A 22,693-nucleotide genomic window follows, 5' to 3' on the forward strand; every position below is an offset into this window, starting at 1 on the left:
TTGAATTTTGAATTTTGAAATTTGAATTTTGAAATTTGAATTTTGAATTTTGAATTTGAATTTGAATTTAAAATTTAAGTGTTTGAAAGTTTGAATTCAAATGTTTGAAATTCGAATTTGAATTGGCTATGAAAAGTTGTTTCATAACAAAAGGATAAGATGAGATCTTGTTGGAACATATCAGGAGGAGATCTTTTGGACATAATCCAAGGATAATGGGGTGCTGATTTTGGCTAGATTTGATCATCAAAATCAGTTCCAGAAGATACGATCTGTTGGGAGAATATTTGAGTGAGTTGATTTAAGTTTGAAATGCAACTAACTCAAATGTATCTGGTCATCTTTTAGGCTATATGGCGCGCACCATATAGCTGATTATATGATGATTCATGATCAGATTTCTGACTAGGTTTTGAACTTAGTCTCATGAGAATATTCTGGGATGTTGTTGGCAATTTTTGAAATGCAACATCTCCACTTATTCTCTCCCCAAGGGCGCCACTTTTGATAAGATTTTTGGGAGAAAAATTTGATTTGTATTTGAAACTTAAAAGGCTCCTCTTGTGTGCTTAAGTAGCAGTTAGTTCCTCCTTAGATTTTTGTGAAAAAGCCAAGCCTTTCTCTACTCATCTATGCGCCCCTTGTGAGTTTTTTTTCTCTTAGAACACTTCACTCTTCTAAACACTTTTACCTAGCCTCCTGCATCACACACTGAGCGCATAGCAAGCCTTATTGTGGTGATCAATCGGCGGCCTTACTGGAAGGAGTTCCTGTATCTAGACGCGGGTGGTGTGGATCAACGTTAGAGGGTCTGAACCCTTCAGACCTACGTTGATCATCTTGAGTTTTCACGAACAAGGTATGACATACGTCTTAAAGTATGTATCTTGATATGCATGTGTGTTCCGCTTGCGAAAAATTTTGTTTTTCCCTCACGCATGTTTCGGCCTTCAAGGCCAATTCTACTTTCATAGGGAATGCTTATTTCAGGTTCAGGTAGTATGGTGACTGATGCCTCTGGCGGCAGGAGGCCAGAGCTTAGCTATTATGATATTTATGCTGTATTGTTGACATGACTGGATTGGATGCTATTTATGTTTTCTGCTCTTTATGTTTTGAGTAGAGACTTATGTTGGGCTTTGTTGCCTTATTTGGGTGAGCATGGGAGTTGTCCATGCCACTATGTTGTTAGTACTTTTGAGTCGAGTTGTATAAACTGATAGTTGGTCTAGTCTACGTGTTGTAGTTCCGTGACTAGAGACATACATTATGCTATTTAATTAATGAGGTATTTCAGTTAGCTGTTTTATTGCAATTGCATACAGGCGATGTTTTATTAATTGATTAATAAGCAAGTTGATAATGATTAATGACATCATAATTGAAAAGAAAAAGATATTTCGCAATTTTAATTAAGCGCAACTTAATACGATAACATGATAACATTACCGGATATATACGGGGTGTTACAGGTTGACACGAAGTTAGCTACTTCGTCATCAAGTTATGCTGACGGGACATTTTGCGTCGCCACTACAAATCAGAGCCTAGCTTCATTATTACTGAAAATGGTGCATGTGAGGCGATGTGGCAGCCGTTCGCAGTCAGGAGTGATCGTCGGGCTTGTGACACGCCTAGCAATGCGGTAAAATCTCGGTGGCGGTTCATGGTATACAAGACTCACTTTACGGATCAAAAATTGAGGTTTCCGCTAACTGAGTTTGAGATGCGAGTACTATCCCACTTGCAAGTTGCACCTTCTCAACTGCATCCAAACGCTTGGGCGTTCGTTCGGGTCTTTGAGAGTATATGTCGGTATTTCGGATGGGAATACTCCGTACGGTTGTTCATTTATTGCTTCCAGGTGTCTCCTTCAAAGAAGAAACTTGGGTGGGTTTCGTTAAAGGCGGGTACCGCGCTAGGATCAATATTTTCCCAGTACGCCAACTCGTATAAGAATTGGAAACACACCTTTTTTCTGGATCGAACCCGTGTTGGGCGATGGGGAGCTTCCTTTCTTTGTTGATCCGGCGAGCAGAGAGTGTCGGTTTCCCCTGTACTGAACTAAAACCCATTACGAGACGCCCGCTGGTCAGTATTCTTCTACATTTGGAAGTTTGACTCCTAAGGAGGTAAGGGTGGTTGACTGGTTTGTGGAAGTAAAGGAAAGTCTGGGCCGGTGGTCTTCGAAGCAGGTGTTGTGCCATGGAGGTGTGGTGGGAGGCAAGAAAAAGAGCATGAATTCCGATTTGTACCTCTGTTGTGTGTCCAATCTGTTCCCAAACCGGCCAACGAGTATCATCCAAGAGGAGGCAGCTCCCTCCCATCCTCATTGTTCTTGCAAGTCACCACATTCTCTCTAAGTGGTTGAGAAAGACAGCCACTTAGTTCCCGAACATTATCTTTATCCTTCCCACATTTCCAAAGGCTTGAGCTTCCAACCGCATGCAGTGATGGAAGGCTCCATAACTACCGTGAGGAACCAAGAAGAAACACGAAGTCAGGGAGGGCATTTCATTCCCTTGATACTAACAGTTCAGCCAACTAAAGGAAGGAAGGAGAAACAACATCCTTAGGGGTTTTGGGCTTGCATGTCCCCAATTTTAGTTCAGAACACCCTGTGATGTTTCTTCTAACTTTTCTTCTAACGTCTTTCTTTACTAGGCGGTCTTTACTAACTTTTCCTTTACTGTTTGCAGTCGGGAGCATGGCGGCGGAGATGTTGAATCTTGCACGCGAGGCGACTGCGAGGCTGAAAGCCAGGCAGGGCGATGCTCAAACTCAGCCCAACCCTGCTCTAAAGAATACGGGCAAGGGAAAAGCTCAAGAAACTAGGATCAAGAGGACCAAAGTTTGTTCTGCTGCTGACATTCCTGCGGAAGAGCTGAAGAAGAGAGCCAATCACCCTATAATTAAAGAGCCTACGGGCGTGGTGGGTAACTCCTCAGCGAGCGAGTCGACGCTGGGATCCGGATCTCCTGTCCTGGGGGGGTCTGGTCTGAAACGGGGCGCTGATGCAAGTTTAACACCGCCTCGAGCTTCAAAGTCTGCATGCCACGAACCTTCAAAGGGTGGGCAATTTGGTGGTAGCACCTGCGAGTGTGACCAGGCGGGCAACCCCCCTTCGATCGAGGGTGACCAGGCTCGCATGACCTCGGGGGCTGAAGATTCCCCTCCTCCTGCAGTTGCTTTTCCTGTTGGCAGGGCCCTTACCTTGTCGGAAAGGGACCTTGTTAAAGGATTTCCTAACATTGGGCGTCCTAAGATGGTGGCCCCCCCACGCCTGGATCGTCAACAGTTTAAGGATTGCACCCAAGTGGTCGTTGGTCGCATCTTGGGAATGCAGGAGATCGCCCTTGCTGTCGATGAACGATGCTCCTTGCAGGAGGATCGCCTTGATGAGTTTGGGCAACAAGTGGAAGGTCTTACTGCTGAGGTTGGGCGCCTTGGTAAAAAGATCGCTGACAAGAAAACTTCTATCCAGTCGTTGTCTGAGCGGCTGAAGAAGGCAGATGGAGATGTCAAACGGCTGCCTGATGAGAAGGATGTCCTCAGTAAGTCACTAGAGGACATCAAGAAGGAGAAGGAAGTTATCCAGGTTGAGAAGGATTAGTTGTCTGCCAACTTGTTTGCTGCTCAGGGGAGTCTTCATGCTAAAGATGAGGACTTCAAAAAAGCCACAGGGCAAGTGGAAAAATTGGAGGAGGCTCTTGCTAACCTGATGTACCATTCTTTTAATAACGCCCTTTAACAAGTTTCCGTTAGGTATCCTGGCGTCGACTTGACTGGTTTCACTCCTGATTATGAGGTGGAGGATGGCAAGATTATCCAACGTCTTGAGGGTGACGCCATCAGGGTGGTCGAGGCGGCGCCTGAAACTGACGACGATGAAGGTGCGCGGGGAATGCTTCCAACCACTAATGCTAATAGTGATGATGATCACGAGGAGGGCGATACTGGGCGTGGCGGTCCGACTGAACCTGTTACTGAGACTTTGGTTGATCCTGGTATAGCAAGTGAAGGTGGTGTTACTGGGTCGGTCGTGTTGGAGCAGGCGGTGGATGCTCAAGCTGTTGAGAAGGGCGTTACCGATCAGGCGCAAGATGCTGAGACGATTACAGCAAATATACAGACTTAGGCTCCTAGTTTTTTCTTCGCTTTTTGTCCGTGGTTGGCATGTCATCCGCGGGCTTGTAGTTGACCTTTAAAAAAGTTAATGAATTTCCTTTCCTTCCCTGCTTTGGTCTTACTTTTTAAACATATTAATGACTTTCCTTTCGTAAGTTAACTAGGCGTTGGCTGGGGGTGAGAACCATCCCAGTCCAGCTATGGCAGGGGTGAGAACTATCCCAGTCCAACTGAGGTGGGGGTGAGAACCGTCCCGTTAGTTGGGCGTTGGCTGGGGGTGAGAACCATCCCAGTCCAACTGTGGCGGGGGTGAGAACCGTCCCGTTAGTTGAGCGTTGGCTGGGGGTGAGAACCATCTCAGTCCAACTGTGGCGGGGGTGAGAACCGTCCCGTTAGTTGATCAATTAACTTTGACAGAGAATTAGTGACCTGGCGATTGTTTTAATTTCGAGGGATGACCTTCTTGTTGTAATAAGTGGCTGATCTTTCTTTTGTCTGGCGATCATTTTGGGCGGCATACCCTCTTAGTTCGTCCAGCAAGTCCAGTGCTTCCTTCAAATGTTGGGTGTTGGCGACCTCAGTGACGTGTTCTCGTCGCCAGGAGGGTTCGCCTATTTCAACAGGGATCATGGCATCGGCACCATAGGTAAGCTTGAAAGGCGTTTCCCTGGTGGATGACTGGGCGGTTGTCCTATATCCCCACAGGACGTTGTCAAGGTTATCTAACCACGCTCCTTTGTGTGCTTCCAACCTCTTCTTGATTCTTTTTCCCAACATTTTGTTGGTCGACTCCACTAAACCGTTGGACTGAGGGTGTTCCACTGCGGCAAAATGGTGTCGGATCTGTAGGCTACTCAGACGTAATTGTGGCTAAGGGTTCCGCCTCTACCCATTTGGTAAAGTAGTCAATGGCGACAATCAACCATTGGACTCGTCCCGGCGCCATGGGGAAAGGACCCAAGATGTCAATTCCCCATTTGTAGAAAGGCCATGGCGAGGTGATTGACGTCAACTCTTCTGGTGGTGCTCTGTGTACATCAGCGAATCTCTGGCACTTTTCGCAGTTCTTGACGTGCTCATGGGCATCACGCTCCATGGTTTGCCAGTAAAACCCTGCTCTCAGTGCTTTCTTTACCAGCGAGTGACCTCCCATGTGATGGCCGTTAATTCCTTCATGGATTTCTTCTATCACGTATTGAACGTCATTGGGATTCAAACATTTTAGGAGTGGGGTTGAGAGTCCATGCTTGTATAACCGCCCTTGCACTAGGCCGAAATGCGCGCTTTGTCGCACTATTTTTTGAACTTCTTTCTCGTCACTGGGCAGAATTCCTTCGGCCAAGTAATTGATAATGGGCGTTGTACAGGTTTCTTTGGCGGCCTCATCTGGCGAATTTGAAATGCTCATCACGATGCATGGGCTTGGCATGTTATGCTGGATTACTGATCGGTTGTTCCCTGGGCTTTTTGTGCTTGCTAACTTGGCGAGAATATCCGCCCGGGTATTTTTTGCACGCCTGATATGCTCCACTTTCACGTCTTCGAAACTTCCAATCAATTCTTTGACCTTCTCTAGGTATCTGCACATTAACGGTCCTTTGGTTTGGTACTCGCTGGAGATCTGAAAGGTTACTAACTGGGAGTCACTGAAGACTTTGACACGTCTGGCACCCATTTCTTTTGCTTGGAGCAGGCCAGCTATCATGGCCTCATATTCAGCCTGGTTATTTGTGGCGTTGAATTCAAAAGACAAGGAATGTTCAACAGCCACGCCTTCCGGATTTTCTACTATCATTCTAGCGCCTGATCCTTTGGCGCTTGATGAGCCGTCGACATATAGTTTCCAAAATCCAGATGAAGGTGTTTCTGCTGACAGATTCTCAGAAGAAGGGCTTTGCGTCATTTCGGCGATGAAATCTGCTAGGGCTTGAGCCTTAATAGCGGTTCTTGGCTCGTAGACAATTTGGTATTCTGACAGTTCTATCGCCCAAGACATCATTCTTCCAGCTAGGTCTGGCTTATGCAAAACTTGGCGGATTGGCTGATTTGTCCTGACAGTGATTGGATGACACTAGAAATAGGGTCTTAACCGCCTTGCGGCAAAGATAAGTGTCAAGGCAACCTTTTCAACTTATTGGTACCTAAGCTCAGCTCCTTGTAAGACGTTGTTGATAAAGTAGACAGGCTTTTGTCTTTCTTTCGATTCTTTGACTAGGGTTGCATTGATCGCCTCAGTACCTACGGCGAGGTACAAATACAACATCTCTCCATGGTCTGGTTTGGCGAGTACTGGTTGGCAAGAGAGAGCCCTTTTGAACTCCTGGAAGGCGTTCTCACATTTTTCCGACCACCGGAAGGTGGTCCCTTTTTTAAGCAAACCAAAAAGAGGAAGAGATTTATGTTCTGAATTTGCCAGAAAACGGGTGAGAGCTACTAACCTTCCAGTCATTTGTTGAACCTCTTTGATTGTTTGCGGGCTTCGCATTTCAATGACTGGCTTGCATTTGTCTGGGTTAACCTCTATACCTCGCTCTGTAAGCATGAAGTCTAGGAATTTGCCTGCAGGAACACCGAAAGCGCACTTGCTGGGGTTAAGGCGCATGTTAAACTTTCTCAACCTTCCGAAGACGCCTTGGAGATTTTACAAGTGTTGGTCAAGCGTTCTTGATTTGGCGATCATGTCGTCAATATAGACTTCTATGCAATTACCGATCAGATCTCTGAAAACTTCGTTCATCATCCTTTGATACGTGGCGCCCGCGTTCTTCAATCTGAAAGGCATCATCATATAACAGTAGTTGGCGTTCTGGGTGATGAGCGCCGTTTTGTCTTGGTCTTCCTCCAGTAACGGAATTTGATTATAGCCAGAATATGCGTCCATGAAAGATAGCATTTTGAAACCTGATGCATTATCGACCAACTGGTCGATGCTAGGGAAATGATAGGCATCTTTAGGGCAGACCTTGTTGAGGTCGGTGTAGTCGACGCACATTCTCCACGCGCCACTCAGCTTTTTTACTAATACTTGATTGGACAACCAAGTTGTGTACTTGATTTCCCTGATGAACCTGGCGTCATGGAGTCTCTTAACTTCCTCATCAATGACTTTCTGGCGATCAAAGCCAAACTTTCTCTTCTTCTGTGAAACTGGCTTTGCTTTAGGATCCACCGACAAACGGTGGTAGCATACTTTGGGGTCAATACCTGGCATATCCAACGGTTTCCAATGCTCCATCTGGCGTGGGCCTGGCATGCTCCACTCTTGGGTCGTCTCTGGCGTCGAATTCTACCAAGAAGCACTGGTTGTTTTCTTTCCCCATCTTGCCGGGACTTTTTTCTGCAGGCGGGGTTGGCTTCTGTTGGGGTGCCATCTCTCCTTTGAAGGTAACTTTGGTCATTGGTCTCAAGGATATGTTGTAGCAGCTCCGACTACTATTTGATCTCCTCGCACTGTGGCGACTTTATTATCTCTTGCTATGAACTTCATCACCAAATGAGGGTGTGAGACGCTCGCCTCAAAGGCGGCGAACATCCTTCTGCCAAGAATGGCGTTGTAAGCTGATGGCGTGTCGAGCACCAGGAACTGGATGTCTGCAGACCGCGACGCTGGCGGCGTTCCAAGGGAGAGTCGTAAGTTTATCACTCCCAGTGGCTTGGTTGTGGTAGCATTGAAACCTGAGAGTTCACCTGCGACAGGAGTTAAATCATTAACCGTAAATCCTAACGCCTTAAAACATGGTAAGAATAAGATATCGGCGGAACTTCCGTGATCAACAAATACGAAGTTAATGCCAAAGTTGGCAATTATTGCTTGAATGACGAGCGGGTCGTCATGTCCTGGGAGAACGTCGCCCAAATCGCTGCTATCCCAAACGATGTTGGGCCTGGCTGTACCATGCTCGTCTTTTACTTTGCTGATCACTTTGCCTGCAACCGCCAAGCATTGTTTTAAGTGCTTCTTTCTGGCGTTCGACGTTTCTCCTCCTCCGCTCAATCCGCCAGAGATCATGTTGATCACTCCATGTTTGATGACAGCAGAGTCTTCTTCTTCTTCCTCGCGCCTTCCTCCGCAGCTTGGGCTTGCTTGGGCTCTGGCTCTTTGTGGCGAATCTTTTCTGTTGTCTCGTTCGCGGTGAGATCGAGTGTTGGACTGACTGGTCCTCCTCCTATCTGGGGAATTGCTACGATCACGGTGTCTCCTTCCATTTCCTGAAGAACGTGCACTATCTCCTCCACGCCTTTGAGTACTACCTTTGATGAGTTCGTCAATCTCATCCTTGAGGCGCCTGCATTCCTCCGTGCTGTGACCGTTGCTGCGGTGAAATTTGCAATATGATGCGGCTTCTCGGGTTGGCTGCGGGGGCCGTTGGTTACTCTTGGGTTCCTCTTTGTATTCGATTTGTAGGACACTGTGTGACCGGCGTTCTGAAGGGCGAGTGGAACGAGTGGATGTTTGGTAACCCTTTCTACTTTCATCAGTGTGGTTCTTTCCCTTACTGACCGTCCTTTCTTGATTGTGGGAGTCACCAGCTCGGCTCCCTTTGTATTCTTCAATTCTCATGAATTCTTGTGCTTTTTCCCTGACTTCTTCTAAGTCAGTAATCTCATGACGAGCAAGTTCAGACGCGAACTCTCCTTGTCGTAAGCCTGACAGGAGTATATGTACCTGCACCTTTGGGTCTAGGCCTTGCACTTGTAGGGCCTCTTTATCAAAACGGTCAAGAAAGGATCTAAGGGACTCGCCCGATTGTTGTCGAATCTTCTCAAGGGAATGGACGGACTTTGGCACATGGCGGCTAGTTACAAAATGGGACTGGAACTTGCTTGCTAGATCATCCCAGGACGCGATGCTGCCAGTTGGTAGGGTGGTGTACCATGTCAGCGCTCTCCCTCCCAAAAGTGTTGGGAAAGTCCTGCACATGAGAAGGTCTGTTTCGCCTTGGAGTGTCATAGCTTCTTCGAATTTCTGGATCCACTCAAAAGGATCGGCGTCGCCAACATACGTGGCGATGTTAGAAGGGCCCTTGAATCCGAGGGGTATGGGGGTCAGCCTCAAACTGTCAGTCAAATGTTTGTTACGCCCTAACGTGTGAGCAGGCGTTAGCCTGATATTGGGAATGTGTACATGTTGGTCTGGTTGTGGATGAGGCATTTGCGGGGCTTCTACCGAGTATGAGAGGGCTGGGGCTTGGTGAAAAGCTTGTTGAGCGCCAAAAGGTTGCCGATCAGGATTCAGACAAGATGCCTAAGGTTGAGGAACGGCTATATTATGGGGTTGCATGGCGTATCCATAGAATGGGAAGCCAGTCTGGTAGGGTTGTTGGAATGGGGCAGCCATGTTATGCGTGTATGGTCTAGGGGGTATGAGACGACCACAGGAACTCTATGGTCGTTGTACATTGCTACGGGCTGACTTTTGGCCGGTAGTGGATGGTGGGCGAGGTGGACAGCTTGTGGAGCAGCTGTGGGAAATGGCATTCCGAAATGAGCCCCTGGGGGTGGTGGTTGGTTCTGGACCAAGTTTTCCCCCCGCATTTCACGCATGGCTACACGATGATTCTGCTGGGCTATCCTAACACCAGACGTTGGCAACCGCGGACCGACGAACTGTAGCACATGAGGAAGGGCCTCTCCCGCGGCCGAAATGAACCCTTGGGGTGGTGGTTGGTTCTGGACCAAGTTTTCCCCCTGCATTTCACGCATGGCTACACGATGATTCTGCTGGGCTATCCTAGCGCCAGATGTTGGCAACTGCGGACCGACAGACTGTAGCACATGAGGAAAGGCCTCTCACGCGGCTCGCTCAGCTGGAGCTGAATGCATGGATGGCAGGGAGTTTGAGTGTACTGTTTGTACGTGGCCTTCTGGCGTCGTTGCCCTGGCTTGTTCTGCTCTCCTGGTGGTGACAACCATGTTCAGTTGCAAAAGGCGTCCGGCGGTTGTTTGGTAGTAAAATGGAAAAAATTCGTCAGATGGATCGTTGGTAAGAGAATGGGAATAGAAGTTTATAGTTTTCCACAGACGGCGCCAATGTACCGTTGGGATCTATAAGCCTACTATGTTCCCTTTAGGGATGAGTCACTGTATGGGAGATACCCTTAGCTTAGGTACAGACCAGGCTAAGAGGTATTATGCCAAGCAATAGCAAGATAATCAGCAATAGGTAAGTGGAGATGACAATATGACTCAAAGTAAATGGGCAGTATAACGATACATAAGATAGCTCTTAAGCTGTGCCCATGAGGGCTATTTATAAGGAAGATTTGTGGGTTGGTGAGGAGGGGGTCAACCCTCCTTGGGATATACTCCCATGATGGCAGTGTTGGGCGTGGTTGGCGCTGCCATTGTGGCAGCGCTGCGCCTTCTGCATCTGGCGTTGTCAGCACTGGGCAAAGGGGCAGTTTCCCTTTGTGGTGCCTGTGGAGGTTTCCTTTGGTGGTTAGCGTCCCAAGATGGGACATTTCGGTGTATCCCTTGGACGTGCTGCAAGGTTGAAGGATGTGAGGGTCCACGTCAGCCCTTAGGGCTGACGCGGGTTGGGGCTAAGGATTAAGCCTGAACAGCTGGGTCGCTTCAGCGTTTGGGCCATCCGGAAAAGGTCCCACAAATGTGACATATGTCATCATCATATGATTGAGATGTGTCATATTTATGTTGGAAATCATTAGAAAATTTATCGCAAGTCTCACAACACCAGCAAGCAGTTCTTTCGGTTCTTTTCCTTTTGCATGCCATTATTATTGTTTTCACTCTTTCCTTTTGTCACTTTGGTCATAGGGGACAAATCTATGAATCAAATTTGTAATTTGTGTAAAACAGCGCATTGATTAAGCTAATTTGCAAATAATAAATGCATCTAAAAGTAATATGATTGGGTAATTGTGTGACACATTTTTTTAAGGGTGTGCATGACAATCATTTTGTTTCCTGACACTGATTTTTAAAAGAAACAATTCTTTTATATTTTTGTCTTAGAACAATTTTCGAGAAAAAAAAATATATTTAATAACTTGTTCTATTTTTATTCTGATAATGAAAATTGCGTTTGATAACACAACAAATAATATAATAAAAAATATTTTCTATTAAGCATGAAATTTTTTTGGATCATCACTTTCCTTTCCATATGATGTGGTAGTGGCGGTGGCGTGATGGTGATAATGGTGGTGATGATGACATGGTGGTGGTGGTGACGACAATGACTGCAATGATTGTGGTGATAGTTGGTGGCATTGGTGGTAGCGGTGGCGGTGGTGGTGGCATGGCGTGGTGATGGCGATGGTGGCTATGGTGGTGATGATGATGGTGACAGTGATGGTAGCGGTGGTGGTGGTGGTGACGGTGGCATGGTGGTAGTGATGGTGGAAATGTGTGGAGGTCGTAGTGATGGTGGCGGTGACATCGTGGTGGTGGTGGTGGTGACAAGAGCAGTGACGATGGTGGCAGTGGTCGTGTCAGGATGATGATGGTGGTGATGATGGTAGTGGTGAAGTGTGATTGAGAGAGATAAGTGTTTTTCATTTTATGCCTGAGAATAAAAATTAGAATTTTCTTATTCTTTTTTTTTATTCCTCAGCACAAAAATTAAACCGGTTCATCTCGGGAATAAAAAAATAAATCGATTTTACCAAACAAGTTTTCTATCCATTTACATTCTCTGTAATAAAAATTAAAAAATAATAACCATTTTCGGAAAGTTGTGCACATCCTTAGTACAAATTGGGTGACACATTTTGGTACACGAGAATATGTTAAAGTTTTGACTTGTACTTGTCTCGGTCCTTGCTACAAAGTGTGATGGTTGAAAGAAAATGGCTTTGAAGGCCGTAGGCATGTGAGGATGAAAACAAAATTTTTCAAGAGCGGAAACACACATGCAAATAAAGATACGTACTCTAGGACGTGATGATACCTTTGTTCGTGATTCAAAACTCCAAGATGATCAGTGTTAGATTTGAATGTTCAAACCCTCTAACGTTGATCCACACCACCTTACGTCAAGATGCAAAAACCCTTCTTGAAAAGCCACCAAACGAACACCACAAGGAAGGAACTTTAGGTGTCCTAATAGGAGAAGAATGAGGCAAGGTTAATGTGTTTAAATGAGTGAATTTTCAGCATGAAAAATCACAAAAGTGGCGCATGGAACACTATGAGAAAAGGCTAGGTAATTTTCAAAAAACCCTAAAGAGAACCTCACAAAAGGAAGCACACTTGGAGATGAGAGAATGATTGAATTGAATCAGATTTTTCTCCCAAAAGTCTGACCTATGTAGCGCTAAATGGTGGAGGAATAAGTGGAGTTGTTGCAATTCAAATCTAGCCAACAACCTCCTATCATATCCTCATGAGACTAAGTATATACCTAGTCAAAAATCTGACTTAATAACCATCATATGGCCAGCTATATGGTGCGCCCTTATTCAGCCCAAAAAGAGTCCAAATACATTGAGTAGTTGCATTCAAATTTGAACCAACTCACTCACTTATTCTCTGAACCAACCAAATCTGATTGGAGCCTATTTGGTTGATCATATGACCATCATAAGACCCCAAAATCAGCGCCCCAAATCAGCCTTGGATGATGCCCAAAGATCTCCTCTTGATACTTGGGATTTGTTCCAACAAGATCTTATCTTATCCTTTTGTTATGAAACAACTTTTCATAGCCAATTCAAATTTGAATTCATACATTTAAATTCAAACGTTCAAACATTTAAATTCAAAATTCAAATTCAAAATTTAAATTCTAAATTTAAATATTTGATAATTAATTTAACTAATTAAATTAATTAATAATGTCTTGGACTATCCAAGCCCATTACATGTACCATGTGCCCTTTCCCTCTTAGGTGGGCTTCCAAACTTCTTCTTGGGCTAACAACCTTTATTAGGCCCAATACCTTTAATGCTATATTCATCAAGACAATAAGGTGTTAGTGTGTGACCCATTAGGCCCAACATAGCCACTTACATAAATGAGCTTGGGCCCAACAAGCCCACAACCCATTTAATGAAAACACAGAGCACTAGCAATGCTTTGTTGCCCCAGAGCTAGTTAGGTTAATGACATGATCATCCTATTACATATATTTGGTTACCGTATGTATTTCCTTTCGTCTCGGTTACCTTCCCTTTAAACCTAGGGTGAGGAAATATATCATCCCTTGCGGTTTAGGGTAAGCTTTAATTCGAAATAGGGAATCTTCAATTTACTGACTCTAAAGGCAGATCATCTAATGATCTCTTTTACTATGCATAGATTCTCGAGTCCTGTAAATGTCATCTCGATTTCTCCGGTTTACAGATAACCTAATCCCTTACAGAGATTTGACGAATTCCTTTAGCTTATCACCCTAGGCCTGTGCTATTTCAGGACATGCTCAAAAGTATACCTGTGAGTCTCCATGTTTCAGGCAGACGAGGTATACAATCAAAACATGTCTTCTAGAACACAGTCTAGGTGACAACTTATGGTCTAAGGAAAGACATACCCAAATATTAAGATACTGCTCTAATGATACTTTTGTAAGATTTCCTCATAGAGTCTCTTTGTGGGTCTGTTCAGTGCAAGCTATACCCTTATAGGGCCACCCACGACTTTAGCTACGACATCTCCATATCTGTAGCTCATGATGTCTTTACCTTGTATCCGAATACAAGTAGATAAGTCGTGCTAGTCTTACCCGAGATTACTAATTCTCAGTGTCTCTGGACTAGGAACATAAAATTAGGAATAAATATCTGGTATCCTTAAATCCTCATGATCGTGATCTTATCACAGATACTCAAGAGATACCTATTTTATTCCAAGGGGTTTATCCAGTTACTCATAGAATATATTAACAATAATATTAAGACAAAATACGAAACAGGATAAAGAGAAATGCACGACTTAAATACGTCTATTGCCTACATTCAGTGCAAGTCACTACTTACACCCACCCACAGAATCACCCTATGGCATGTCTCATACATACACAGGCTTACCGTCTAGGTTGAACAACACATGCATATTATAAGCAGTTGCACAATAATAGCTCAACAGTATCTCAAAATCAGTACATGAAAACACATTATGCATATAAATCATCCCCCTATGGGGTATGGTGGAACCAACAATGGTTAAACCGAGGACACGAAAGCGTACCTTGCAAGCTAACTATCCAAACAAGTGTCCAACCAGCTCAAAGTCCACAAACAACAGAATCACAATCTGTTTTAGACCAGCAATCATATCAACAATCATACTTTACAAGCATATAACATAAGACAACGCTTTCCTTTACGTTTCATGTCTTTAGGCTTCTCACAAAGCCATAAGCCCTTAATCACTTAGATTCTGACTTAGATAATCATTACAGAAGTTCAACACACACTTGAAGCTCACCAATCAGCTCCAAAGGTTCTGACTTTGAAGGTGCACGAAAATGGCACACCACAATGGTCCTTTCTCTTCAAAGTTGGCTTCTTGAAGCCACATAAGCAAGGAAAAATGGCCTCATAACACTCAACCATGTGGCATGCCCCAAACTCAGAAAACACAACCTACTCACACCCTCAAGACTTCCTCTTCCTCCCACACAATGCTTGATCACACTTAGTTATGGAGTTTTGGTGAAGAAAGTATGAAGAAGTGCTACTTGGAAGGTCAAGAAATGGTGGAGAAGGATAGGGCAGCAGGTCACACTCAGAACCCACGTAGAGAGGCTGATGATGGCCTAGGGTTGTGTGCAAAAAGAGTATATATATAGTCGGTTTAAGTTTAAGCACACTGTATTAACACTAATAGCTACGCTTAGTATTTTAATCTCAAACTTAGGATTCTGAACCTAGCTATTTTTCTAGGATTTGTCATATTTTTATTTTATTTTTCGCAGCACTTTTTCAGTACGCACTTTTACATAGCCAGTATCAGTTCTGACACCAGTTCTCATTATTTTGACTTGAAACTCGTTATGATAGTCCTATATATTTTTCTAGTGACATATACATACTTTTCATAATTTTGTGGGATACTTCATCGGTACGCATTTATACCGTGAGGGAGAACCAGTATCTGCACTTTTCGTCAGAAAAGCGACTTTCAACAATATAAAGCACTTACCATAATTATTTAAGCCTTATCATAACTATTAGGGTCAATTATGGAATTATTTCATTAATCTCATAATTACTTAATTAAATTCCTAAAATGGAGCCGTATTGTTTTTATTGACCCGTTGAGGGGATTGCTGTCCATGTGGGACTTGCAAGCTATTTGTTTAATTTATTGTATCTATCAGGTGTGTATGTGTGGGAATAAGTTCCCAGTTATCCAAAACACAGCCGTTATGCTGTCTGTGAGACTCCGTCAGGAATGACACTTGAAGTCATATTCTGATGATCAACGGCCACTAGTGATGGCCAATGGTTTTAATTAGTAGACTTAGACGATAACGTTACGCTAATGCAATATATCAGATGAACGCTTTGCAAATGTTTTAGAAATATTTTGGAAAAAGTTTACTCGTATTTTTGTAAGACGTTTTATTATTCTTTTAAAATAAAGTCTTCCGCTGTGTATGCTAAATATATTGTATGTTAACAACCGGAGTACTACAGGGTGTTACATTTATGGTATCGGAGCAGTTTCACCAGGACGTTCACTGATTTATTGCTTAAGTGTTAACTAGCTATAGAGTGTTTCTTTGAGTGCTTTTATAATGCACATGTCATCTCCTGTATGAGCGTAGCTAACTCATTCCGGGTGTAGTTATGTGTAGTAATCATGGCTCCTCAAAGAAGAACCCGTAGGGTAGTGGAGGATCCATCACCGGATCCCGTAGAAGCTGCTCTAGCAGCTCTTCAGCAAACCTTGAATACTGCCAGGAAGCTGATCCACAGAGGTTGGCTGAGGCCATAAAGAGAGAGAAAGAGTACATGAGGAAGACCAGTGAGGATCTTATGGCTCAGAACAGATTGGCGAACGTGGAGATGATGAGACTATTATTGGCTGAGGTTCGAGCAGGACCTCCACCACCTCCACTACCTCCACCACCACCATCACCACTATAGGACATACAAGAGTATTATAGGACCTGAGGCAAGGATACTATAGGTAAGATTCTCCATGGGAAGACTACTCCCTGGAACGGGAAGAGCAAGGGCTTACAAGTGAAGCAGAACGGAAACAAGTCTAAAAGAAATGAGAACTTTAAGAAGGAAAATGGAAGAGATGAGAATGGGAATACTCCTACTTGTGCTAAGTACGGGAGGCCTCATTATGGTGTCTGCCGGATTGGGCAGAATGTATGCTACAATTATGGTCAAGCAACACATTTTGCTAAAGAGTGCCCCAGGAAAAGGGGACAGGTTGCGACTATTCAGGTTGTTCCTATGCATGCTGTTCTGACTTGCACTACTATTTAGGAGCATCTAGTACCTTCAGTTGCACGAGTTTATGATGTCACCCAGCAGGAAGCGGAGACGTCTCCAAATCTGATCCGAGGTACCATTTCGATGGATGGCCATGATTTTGATGCATTATTTGACTCAGGAGCGACCCACTCCTTTATTTTGGGTTTTATTGCAAATGGTTTGAACTTGCCTATGTATGCATTTACGCCTCCTATGGTAGTGAAGACTGCCACCAGAGACTTGGTTTCCATTTCTTTGATGTGTAAGGAAGTCAAGTTTAGTTATAAAGAGAAGGAGTATGTGGTTGATCTGATTGTGCTTGAGGGTATGAATCTGCACATCATTCTAGGCATTGATTGGCTAGTCAGACATGGAGTTATGATTGATTGTTGTAGCAGAAAGAATTATTTCTCTGCTAAGAATAAGAAGAAGAACTCCCCATATTTATCAGTGTTGTAAGGAGGATTGGTTGGTGTCTCTAAGGAGCCAAATTCTAGTATACCGATTGTATGTGACTTTGAGGATGTATTTCCAAAAGAGATCCCACAGTTTCCACCAGAAAGGAAGATTGAATTCTCCATTGACTTAGTGCCTGGTGTGGGGCTTATCTCTTTGGCTTCATACCGGATGTCACCTGTAGAGCTTGCAGAGTTGAAGAAGCAAATTGAAGATCTGTCCAACAAGAATTTCATTAGACGGAGTGTATCTCCTTGGGGAACATCAATTATCTTTTTAAAGAAGAAGGATGAAACTATGAGGTTGTGCATGGATTACCGGTAATTGAACAAGGTGACTGTGAAGAACAAGTACTTTTTACCTCGCATTGATGATTTGCTAGACCAGCTTAAAGGTGCTTCATTATTTTTGAAGATTGATCTTGGTTCCAGATATCATCAGATCCAAGTAAAAGCAGAAGATATTCCAAAGACGGCTTCTGATATAGATATGAGCACTATAAGTATCTAGTGATTCCATTTGGGCTTACAAATGTCCCAGCGGTATTCATGAGTATGAACCGAATCTTCAAACCTTACTTAAATAAAAAAAATTGGTCTTCATTGATGATGTTATGATCTACTCCAAGAACAAAGAAGAGCATGTAGAGCATTTGAAGATAGTCTTACAGATTTTGAGGGAGGATCAGTTATATGCAAAACCTTCCAAGTGTGAATTCTGGTTGCATGAGATCCAGTTTCTTCGACACCTCATTTCATCTGCAGGAGGGCTGTTGATCCGAGTAAAATTGAAGTTGTGCTGGATTAGGAGAGACCAAAGAGTGTTAATGAAATCTGGAGTTTTCTAGGTTTAGCCGGATACTACAGGTGGTTTATTAATGGATTCTCCAGAATTGCCTTGCCATTGACTAGGTTGACCCGAAAGGGGATGCCATTTGCATGGACCCTTACGTGTGATGTGAGTTTTCCAGAATTGAAAGATAAGTTGACTACCGCACCGGTTTTGATTCTTCCTGACCCGAAAAAGAGATTTGAGATCTATTGTGATGCATCTAAGTATGGATTAGGGTGCGTGTTGATGCAGGAGCGAAAGGTAGTGGCCTATGCTTCTAGACAGTTGAGACCACATGAGGAGAACTACCATACTTATGATATTGAGTTAGCGGCTGTGGTTTTTACCTTGAAGATATGGGGGCACTTCTTGTATGGTGCTACTTTCACAGTTTATATTGACCACAAAAGCTTGAAGTACTTGTTCTATCAAAAAGAGCTTAATATGAGGCAAAGGAGATGGATGAAATTTCTGAAGGATTATGAGTTTGACCTTCAGTATCACCCTGGAAAGGTCAATGTGGTGGCTGATGCTTTGAGAAGGAAGACTACGAGTGTGGCTAGCATGATGATTGCAGAGTATGAATTGATTGAGAAGTTCAGAGATTTGAGAATTTCTGTGACACCACTTGAGACTTCATATTTCATGGCTACAGTTGAAGTCCGAAATTCATTAATGGAGAGAGTTAAAGCAATCCAAGTGCTTGACGAAGGGATTCAAATTACAAAAGGGAAAGATTTTGTGTTTACCGATGCTTCTAATGTGAAATACTACAAAGATCGGTTAATTGTTCCAAATGGGCCAATGGTAGAAGAAATGTTAACAAAGGGCCATATGGGTAAGTACACCATTCACCCAGGTGCAACCAAGATGTATTAAGATTTGAAACGGAATTTTTGGTGGTCTGGGATGAAGAAAGATATAGCCCAATTTGTGAATAAGTGTCTTATTTGTCAGAAGGTGAAAATTGAGCATCAGAAGCCTTCTGGTTTGTTACAGCCATTAGATATTCTGGAGTGGAAGTGGACGAGTATATCCATGAACTTCGTTGTTGGATTACCGAGAAGTCAGGCTGGATTTGATTCCATATGGGTTGTGGTTGATAGATTGACTAAATCTGCCCACTTTATTCCAGTCAAGAAAACTTTCTCCACAGACAGATGGTCAGACAGAGAGAACCATTCAGACACTAGAGGACATGCTGAGAGCATGTGTGCTTGAGCAGGGTAATGCTTGGGACAAGTACCTGCCACTGGTTGAGTTCTCTTACAACAACAGTTATCATGCCAGTTTGGGCATGGCTCCTTATGAGGCCTGTATGGTCGTAGGTGTAGAGCACCTACTTGTTGGAAGGAGATTGCAGAATGACAGCAATTGGGGCCAGACTTGGTCCAAGAGACTATAGAGCAGATTGAGATGATCAGAGATAGGCTGAAGAAAGCCCAGAGTCGTTAGAAGAGTTACTATGATGCCAAGCACAGACCCATTGAGTTCTCTGAAAGAGATCATGTATTCATCCGATTATCACCCACCACAGGTGTTGGTCGTGCCTTGGGAGTGAGGAAGTTGAGTCCACGGTTCATTGGGCCCTACCAGATAATAGGAGGGTCGGACCGGTGGCGTATCAACTTGCTCTACCTCCCAACTTGGCGAATCTACATGACGTCTTCCATGTGAGTCAGCTCCGCAGAGATATATATGATGATTCACACATTGTACAGCCTAATGACATAGAGGTTAAGAACGATTTGAAGTTCGTTGTTGGACCTTCTAAGGTTCTTGCTCGGGATGAGAAACGGCTTCGAAATAGAGTTATTCCCATGATAAAGATTCAATGGGAAGGATTGACACCTGAGGATGCCACATGGGAGCAGGAGGATGATATTCTCTGGCGATATCCCGACTTTGGTATCAGGTATGTTCTGATTTTGAGGACAAAATCTTTTTAAAAGGTGTGGTGAATATAATAACCCTAATTACATGACTTTTAAATTATAGGGTTATAATGAGGACCTTATGGTCATAAATAGAATGAGAATGAAATTCTAAGAATTTTGATACCCATATTGAGGGTATTTTGCACAGGTGAATTTTCATCTGTTAATTTTGACTGTTGACGCAGTAACAGTCAGTAGAAAACCTCCAAGTTAGCAAATTATAGTTAGAGAGCTAATCTAATGATATAAACATCATTAATGAGATTAGGATATGATTTGTTGAAGACTGATACCCATATTGGGGTATTTTTGAAAAGTCACTTCTGCCAGGTATTTTGTATTGCTGTAGAAGCAGCCGGTAGAATCCCGGAACGAGAAAAAGATGAGAAAATGGAAATAAAGACCAATATATGTCTAACAAGTCATAATTAGACCAATAATGTTAAAGTTAAGAAGATTATGAAATCCGGGTACAGTTAAGAACACTGGTAAAGACTATAGTGCAATTAAACAACTGTTAGTGGATCTATGATCGACTAATCAAATTTTTAAGTTATGAATATGATAATTAGACAAAATTAATGTTACTTACTGAAATTTAGAGTCTCGTGTGTTTCCGACTAGAAATTTGATAACCGTTCAGAGAAAAATTACACCGGGTGTCACTAAATGACAGAAAGTCACTTAATGACATGGCAAAAACCCTAAAAACATAAGGAGACCCTTCCCTTTCCCTTCCCATCAGCAGCCCACTTCACTCTCTCTCTACCTTGGAGGTTTTCAAATTTTCTCCACCTTCTCTCTAAGATTCCACCACCTAAACTTCATCAAAATCCAAAACACTCTTCACCAAAGTTGTTCCCCTCATCATCCTCTTCAAGACTATCCTATTTTTATTTTGAAAAGCCAAATTTTGATGGTGGAAACCTTCCCATACAGCAGCGGTTTTGGAGCTTTTTCATGCCATGGAGATGTTATTTTGAGTTCTCTTGGAAGAACACTCCTTGGTGCTTGTTTCCTTGAGTTTTAGTGTAAGTCTCTTGAATATTTTCCTTGAAAATCCCACCTTTGAGTTGTGTTCTTGAATTTTAACTTTGAGTCTTTGTTAAAGGTGGGTTCTTGGTGGAAAGGATGCATCTTTGTTCGAGAAAAGTGGAAGCTTGAAGCCTTGGAGCTAACTTGAAGAAGTAAGCATGGTTACTTGGAAAATGGTGACCAAAACTCTCACACACCCACCTATATGATTTGGCCAACATGCTTTCTTTATGGGATTGATGTTGTAATTTGATAAAAATGAGTTCTTGATGTTGGAAAGTGTGGAGAATCATGAGTTGAACCAAGGATAATGTTAAAATGCAACCTTTAAGCTTAAGAACACTAATATTGCTTAAGGATGGAATTTAAACCCTAATGACACTATCATATCAAATCTCCCCCCTTAAGTATATAAGGGTTTAGTTGTGTTAAAAATAAGAAAATGATGAATTAGTGGATTAATTAATGGCAGGGATTAATTAGCTAAAGAAAGGATTAAGAAATAAGCTTAAAAACCCCAATTAGCACACTAATAATTTGGCCATGTATGCTTAAGATAGGGTCACTATGTTAAAATTAATATTAAGACCTAATTAGGACATTAATTTAGTGGTTAAATGAAGTGGATTATGCATAATACACTAATTAATGATTAAACTCTAAAATTAGACTTATGTAGGGTTTAGGTGCACTAATCAAGCAATTAGTGAACTTTAAATATCATGACATAATGTGACTAAGGGGATTTCATAAAGTGACTTAATAATAGAAAAATCCAAAAATTAAAGTGAATTAGGATTTATAATCAAAACTAATTAAGGTTTGTTAAGTAAACACATTTAGGGCTAAATAACCAGTTTTTAGGCGAAATTGAGGAGAGCATATCTCCCTTCACAGAGGTCATATAGGGTTGTGCCTTATATCATTTTGAAGCTTGAGATGGTAGCTACATGTTGTCAAAATTTGGTACCAATTGAAGATGCATATCATTCTGTAAGTTTGCTTGTGTGAGGACTGCCCTGGGAGGCCATGTGCAGGGGCTGTACATGGCTAGAACTTTCACGAATTGTTTCTCCCTCTGTTCTTACTCAAATTAAGCTCATAATGTGTCAAATTAAATATAAAGTTGTCTAGTTGTCTGCATCAAACTTTGAGACAAATTGGTGTAGTATAGTTTGCAGAATCGCAGAAATGGTAAAGGATGTTTAGGGCTCTGTTCGGAGGTGGCAAAGAGCTTTGCTTGTCCAACTTCAAATGGTGATAGCCGGAGCTAGAAAACTCCATATGAGGCATGTGATACCTTGTTGGAAATTTAATTGAGTCTAGATTAACATACTAAAAGATGAGAATTTTATAACATGTGAGTTGCACTCAGTGACTAGAAAACAGAAGCACGTACAGTTATAGAAAAACCGTAAAAATGATATTTAAGCTAAGTGGGCTTATGGGAACCCTTAGTAACTTATAATAATCGTATATATGTCTTGGATGAGTTGAAAATAATCTAAGTTACCTAAGTGAGCCTTGCATGCGATTCTAAGCTATGTAAGTAATTGAAGATTTAGGTGGCTTGTAATATTGCACTAAAATACGTAATTATGTAATAATTGGTCTAGACTTGTAATGGGCATATTATTGGCATATGAGTATGAAAAGTGGAATCATTAAATGATTATTTCGTGGATATGACTTGATTAATTAATATGTAAGTAATGATGTGAATGGTTCCTACTCTAGGTGTGCCTAGAGAACCATGCACTTGAGGATTTTGTTGGAGCATACGTATTATATTGGAATGTGGGCTTGTGCTAAGCTCCCTGAGGTAAGCTCCTAGTTCTAGTTGACTCCTCTCTCTTGTGTCCCCACCATGATGGTGGGAATTATGGTTGTATTGTTTGAGAGTATAT

At 42.8% G+C, this 22,693-nt stretch overlaps 3 protein-coding genes across 3 annotated transcripts; 1 reads left to right on the plus strand and 2 right to left on the minus strand.

Moving 5' to 3' along the window:
* Positions 1-4,978: 4,978 nt before the first annotated feature.
* Positions 4,979-6,730, minus strand: LOC133292586 (uncharacterized). Its single transcript, XM_061491014.1, has 2 exons — positions 6,270-6,730; positions 4,979-6,179 (listed from the first exon to the last, which is right to left on the minus strand). Exons 1-2 carry the CDS (start codon positions 6,728-6,730, stop codon positions 4,979-4,981), a joined length of 1,662 nt encoding a protein of 553 aa, XP_061346998.1.
* Positions 6,731-7,531: 801 nt separating this feature from the next.
* LOC133292587 (uncharacterized) lies at positions 7,532-9,280 on the minus strand. Its single transcript, XM_061491015.1, has one exon. It carries the CDS (start codon positions 9,278-9,280, stop codon positions 7,532-7,534), a length of 1,749 nt encoding a protein of 582 aa, XP_061346999.1.
* A 20-nt stretch (positions 9,281-9,300) lies between these two features.
* Positions 9,301-20,929, plus strand: LOC133292588 (uncharacterized). The gene is made up of 11 exons (XM_061491017.1): positions 9,301-9,480; positions 16,000-16,128; positions 16,249-16,497; positions 16,540-16,852; positions 16,988-17,303; positions 17,415-17,485; positions 17,954-18,621; positions 18,775-18,906; positions 18,950-19,138; positions 19,497-19,729; positions 20,863-20,929. The coding sequence occupies exons 1-11, from the start codon at positions 9,301-9,303 to the stop codon at positions 20,927-20,929; spliced, it is 2,547 nt and encodes an 848-aa protein (XP_061347001.1).
* Positions 20,930-22,693: the final 1,764 nt, after the last annotated feature.

The sequence above is a fragment of the Gastrolobium bilobum genome, unplaced genomic scaffold (assembly GCF_033153095.1).
Source record: "Gastrolobium bilobum isolate Gb01-03AN ecotype WA unplaced genomic scaffold, APGP_CSIRO_Gbil_v1 utg25181, whole genome shotgun sequence".
In the NCBI taxonomy this organism is placed as follows: Eukaryota; Viridiplantae; Streptophyta; class Magnoliopsida; order Fabales; family Fabaceae; genus Gastrolobium; species Gastrolobium bilobum.

What these genes read in the sequence shown, in the direction of transcription:
- LOC133292587 (XM_061491015.1), bottom strand. Translation starts at nt 9,280, where the DNA reads ATGCCTCATCCACAACCAGACCAACATGTACACATTCCCAATATCAGG.
- LOC133292586 (XM_061491014.1), bottom strand. Translation starts at nt 6,730, where the DNA reads ATGCGCCTTAACCCCAGCAAGTGCGCTTTCGGTGTTCCTGCAGGCAAA. An exon ending in TTACAAGGAGCTGAGCTTAG is followed by an intron (nt 6,180 to 6,269) that starts GTACCAATAAGT and finishes AATCACTGTCAG; the next exon opens with GACAAATCAGCCAATCCGCC.
- LOC133292588 (XM_061491017.1), top strand. Translation starts at nt 9,301, where the DNA reads ATGAGAGGGCTGGGGCTTGGTGAAAAGCTTGTTGAGCGCCAAAAGGTT. An exon ending in GACAGGTTGCGACTATTCAG is followed by an intron (nt 16,498 to 16,539) that starts GTTGTTCCTATG and finishes ACTACTATTTAG; the next exon opens with GAGCATCTAGTACCTTCAGT. An exon ending in TTGTTCCAAATGGGCCAATG is followed by an intron (nt 18,622 to 18,774) that starts GTAGAAGAAATG and finishes ATTTGTCAGAAG; the next exon opens with GTGAAAATTGAGCATCAGAA.